General features: G+C 44.8%; 1 protein-coding gene across 1 annotated transcript; it reads left to right on the top strand.

Moving 5' to 3' along the window:
* Positions 1-1,650: 1,650 nt before the first annotated feature.
* On the top strand, positions 1,651-4,464 carry LOC127326092 (protein gamma response 1). The gene is made up of 3 exons (XM_051352949.2): positions 1,651-2,722; positions 2,980-3,120; positions 3,369-4,464. The coding sequence occupies exons 1-3, from the start codon at positions 1,891-1,893 to the stop codon at positions 4,112-4,114; spliced, it is 1,719 nt and encodes a 572-aa protein (XP_051208909.1). The 5' UTR covers positions 1,651-1,890; the 3' UTR covers positions 4,115-4,464.
* Positions 4,465-5,011: the final 547 nt, after the last annotated feature.

The following is a 5,011-nucleotide window of genomic DNA, read 5'->3' as shown; positions in this document are numbered from 1 at the left end:
GCACCATACCTAAATAGGGCAGTGCACAAGAACAATATAGCCAATCCTACCATCCAATAAATCATTAATAAAGTTTATTTATCAGCATAAACAGAATTTCTATTGATTTGACCTTTTTTTATATAAAACATGATAGAAACCTAAAAACATATTAAATAAAAGTTGTGTATATTTTGGGCCAACCAAGAAGAAATTGGTCCAATAACACTGTCTTTCCAGCCACTCCGAAATACGACCCAAGTGATGGCATTGGCCCACCAGTCCACCACACTTGAGTCAGGCTGTAGGTGGGTCTGTCCGTGGGAAACCACTACTTGGCCACCTCTGTCCACCAGCTCAAAGCGGGAGGCCACTTGCTGCACTTTTATTTTTCTAATAGGAAGTGGCGTCCAGTCGGCCCACTTTAACCCGCCAAGCGCATGGGCCGTTGGGCGTTGGCTGGCGTGGATTCCGCTCCAAAAAGAAAAGCGATCGCTGGGATCAAGCGATCGAGGCTTGTAGCTGCTTATTCCTTCAGATTTTACCCACTAGCTGTTTATTCCTTCAGACGTATATTTGCTATAAATTATACATGTGTAAGCAGCGTCCAGAAATTTAGAGTATTTCAAAACAATACAAATAGAAATACAAATGGAAATGACAGGAAAATGTCCAAGTAAATTCAGAGTATCTCAAAACAACACAAACAGAAATGACAGGAGAATGCCTCTCAAACACATGAGCATCTCTTTTAAAATGAGTACACAATATTATCAGGTCATGGAAAATTTACTGAAAGAAGTAAGCTTCACAATGCCCTGTTAAACATCCGGATGAATTAGAAGTAGTGAAGTTCGACATATTCAGAATTTTTGTTAGCACACTCCGCTAACAAAAGGCTTAACAACACAGGTAATGTCATGAACAAGCTATATAACTTAAGTAGCTACTACTTAAGTAACACATCTCTGACCAAGCTTTTATTGCACATAGTATCGGTTGCTTACTGTTGAGATCATCTATATCATGGAGCTGTTTTTGTCAACAACGCACACACCCAGTGACAAGATGCTGAACCAGGCAACCCTAGAATTCGTTTTCTCGCTCACTTCCGCATCTCCGCCTCCCTGCATAAACAGATCATAAATTATGCAATGAATTGACCATTCCAACTAATAAGTTATACTTCCTCTTCCTAGATATAAGCCAATCAGGGTCTATTTCATCGAAAGTTTTAACTTGCTTAATCACACCATCCATTGAATCTTTCACCTCACATACCTTCAAATGTCTACCAAGTTGGCTGGTACCTGATACCTTTGAAGCTGGAAATACATTGTCGCAATACTTGCATCGGCCTTGCATTAATAATCCCCCGATATATATTGGCTCAGCATCCTTCCATATTTTAGAGGTAAGCTTGCGTGGCCTGCGTTTGGAGCCTACAAGTATGACATTGTCAAATGTTTCCATTTTCATTGTATGAATGATCATATTTGACAACATCTGGTAGAGGTTTAAACGTACCATTTGTAGGAGTGGGTGATGGATCATGCATAGATGCTGGGTACCATTTGGTGTTCCTTCAAAGGCTTTAATTGGGCTGGGCTGGCGGCAGCGTGGACGGCCCGTGACCAAATACAGGCATACACTTGAGCCCGTCTCCAACCTCTCTTCCAGTCTAAGCGCGGACACAATAATTTCGAAAAAGTGGCGCTCTAAATTTTCTAGATCCCCAATTCCCCAGGCTACAAACCCTAACCCAGTCTCCCTCTCCCCGGCCGGCGGCCCTCTTCACGGCGGCGCTCCCCTCCCGAGGTCGCCCCACCCCCCGCCTTTCTCGCCAGCCTCCACAAATTTCGGGGGTGGGGGGCGCACCCTCCAGATCGGCCCCCGCTCGCTCTTCCAGAAATGGAGGGTAACGCGCTGGGCATCTCGGTCGCCGGTTGCGGCGCCGACGCGGCGGCGGACGATTTCAAGTACATCTGCGGGCTGAGCACCATCCTCGTCGCCACCATCCAGGAGGTCAAGGACCGGGTCTCCCAGATGGAGTTCATCTTCTGCAGCCAGCTCTTCCCGCACATCCAGGCAAAGTCCAAGCTCCTCCACGCGCGCCATGCCGACGATTCCAGCTGGAGGAAGAGGGAAGCCGGCCTGGCCAGCCAGCTGGAGGAGCTCAGCAGCGGGAAGCGGCGCGCGGAGAACAGGCTGCAGCAGCTGGAGGCCTCTCTGGAGGAGATGAAGGGGAGGCTTGCGGACACCGCGCGATTGGCCGCTGAGCATGATGCCGAGAAGAACCAGCTCCTGGGGAGATTGGAGGAGCTCAACCGTGGGAAGCGGGGTGCCGAGGATCGGCTGCAGCAGCTGGAGACCTCCCTCGAGGTGATGAAGGCTGACGCCGCACGATTGGCTGCGGAGCATGGTGCCGAGAGGAAGCGGCTTCTTGCGAGGCTGGAGGACGAAACGAATAAAGAAGAGGTGATTCACCGGCTCCAAAGGGAGGCTGCTGAGATGTCAAGGGAGAGGGACGCCCAGCAGCAGCTCCTGCTGCAGCAGATGGAGTCCAAGGATAATGATCTTGCTCTTGAGAAGAATAAAGTCAATCTCGTGACTGCCAGGTACAAGGATCTCAAGTCTCAGTACAACCATCTTCTTGCAAAGCTTGACCAGATTGAAGGCTCCAAGTCTCCTGTCAACAGCAAGGCCTCCTCTGGAAGTCCTCCCAGCAAGAGAAAGCTTAAAGGTACCACCCTGTCATTTTACAAATTCCCTAGAGCTACTTGAGTTTTGCTACTCACGGTATAACATTTTTTTTCCCTGAATTATGGTCAATGGTGCAGATCAATGTTAAATTGCTAGTATCTCTTTTCTGTCAATGCTATCACATGCCATGCATGTTTCTTAGGATCATTTTTTTTTCCGAATGGGATTAGGAGTATATCTGCAGGAGTTACTAGTGGTTGGATATCTGTATTTACATCTGCCTTGTTTGATTTCCAGATTTACAGGACAGAGAAAAGGAGAGCATTCAGTCAGTGTCTAAGACTGAAGACCAAAAGAATGCTTCTAGTTCATCTGCCAAGGCCCAACAGACCCCACGTGCTACCTCTGGAAGTCCTCCGAGTAAGAGAAAGCTTAAAGGTAAGCTACTTAAGTTTTGTTATTAATCGCGGTATCACACTTCTTTGTTCCTGAATTTACTGATAGAATGTAAGAATCTTATAAAGATCTGCACTTTTCTTGCAAACATGATCTATGGTGCATTACATCCTGATCAATGTTAATTTGCTAGGGCCTCTTTTCTTGCAAACATGCATCTGTCTTAAATATGTAGGAATTACTGATTGGATATCTGTGTTTATAACACATCTCGCTTGTTTGATCTCCAGATGCCCATGACACGGTAAAGGAGAGCATTCAGTTAGTCTCTAAGACTGAAGACCAAAAGAACACTCCTAATTCATCTGCGAAGGCCCAACATACTCCACGTGCTACCTCGGCCAGGAGCCTGTTCAGTAACTCCCGCCTTTCTCTACCATCTCATCCAACCAACCCTCCACAAAAGAATGCTGCTAGCACTTCAAAGACAGATGCATCATCTAGTTTCACCCGCCCAAGTCACTGGAGGGAAACTCGCGCACGCAAGGAACCAGGTGTTGTTGATCCACATGACGATTTTCTTGATACTCCTCTGGAGGCTGTCAGAAATACAATCAGGAATCCTACAGCTCGTGAAGAAGCACTAGCTCTTGCTGCCCCTCCTCCCCAAGATATGGACTTCAATAACTCTGACGATGAGACTCAAGACATCAATATTGCCACTCAGGGCCTCAACAACATACCAGTTCCCAAGCAGCGAAGCACCATTTCAATCCATCCACCAAATAAAGGTTTCAAATACACAGAACCTGTAAGAAAGAAAGCTGACCGGGAGAATTTGAAAGGTGTTGAATGCAAGCAGTGCAAGAAATTCTATGATGCTGTGCTCCCTGATGGCCGCGTGAATGGTAATGGCATGGATTCTACAAGCATGAGGTGCGAGCATCATGATGGCGTGTCCAGACATAGATACAGGTATGCTCCTCCATCGACACCTGACGGGTTTTGGAACATCGGATTTGAATCAGAAATGTAACATCTGAAGCAGGAGGCAAACTTCTTTGGTGTACAATATCCTGTCACAACATAGATTCTCAGTTACCCCTGGATATTGGTAATGGTGCAGCAAATATCATGTTGGAGAAATACACATGATTGTTGAGGTTGATGATAGTTACATAGTGCCAATTTGTTGAGGATAGAACATTGTGCCAGTTTACCAGTTCTATGTAAATTCAGAAAAGATGAACAGTTGCTTTTTATCGTTAATTTACAATTGAAAAAGCAGTTTTGCTGCCTTGAAAAATTTATCATTCAGTGGCAAAAGAAAATTTGTTACCCTGAGAACAATTCGCAATAATAGCAAATTATAATTCTTTTAGTGAACCTTCTGCATTTGTGCTTAAATTCACGACTGGTTGCTTCTGCTGTTTACAGTTACTTCAGTATATGCGTTAGACAACAACAGTTTGGCATTTATGCACTGGTCAGTTTAGAGGATGTAGGAAGAGATCTCTTTACTTGTTATTGAATCAGAGAGCTTCTGTTTTTTGTTTTTGTTTTACTGGAATATGTGATGCATTGTTTGACTATACAATCTTACTAGTATCAGCACTCCTTTTCAGTTTATCTTAGTCACCTTATGTAAAATCCATTGGAGAATTGCCCTTCCAGGCAGTAATTTCCTTCAGTTTTGGCTCAGCCCATTTGTCCATTGAATTTAGTTCCAGTTCAGGGCATTTAACCTCTGGAGGAGTGGAGGTTGTATGTTGTGGTTTATCGGTGAAACCATGTAACAATTGAGTTTAGCCCCTCGGTTTTTTGTGTGTGGTTTATCGATGCATCTTTCTTCTGATCTAGTATGTTGTGTCATCGCAAATACATGTGATTAATATATTTGTGTTACTAAATTGTTTTCTTATTGTTATGCATG

This window comes from Lolium perenne, chromosome 3 (assembly GCF_019359855.2).
Source record: "Lolium perenne isolate Kyuss_39 chromosome 3, Kyuss_2.0, whole genome shotgun sequence".
In the NCBI taxonomy this organism is placed as follows: domain Eukaryota; kingdom Viridiplantae; phylum Streptophyta; class Magnoliopsida; order Poales; family Poaceae; genus Lolium; species Lolium perenne.
This window is presented reverse-complemented; position numbering and strand designations above follow the sequence as displayed.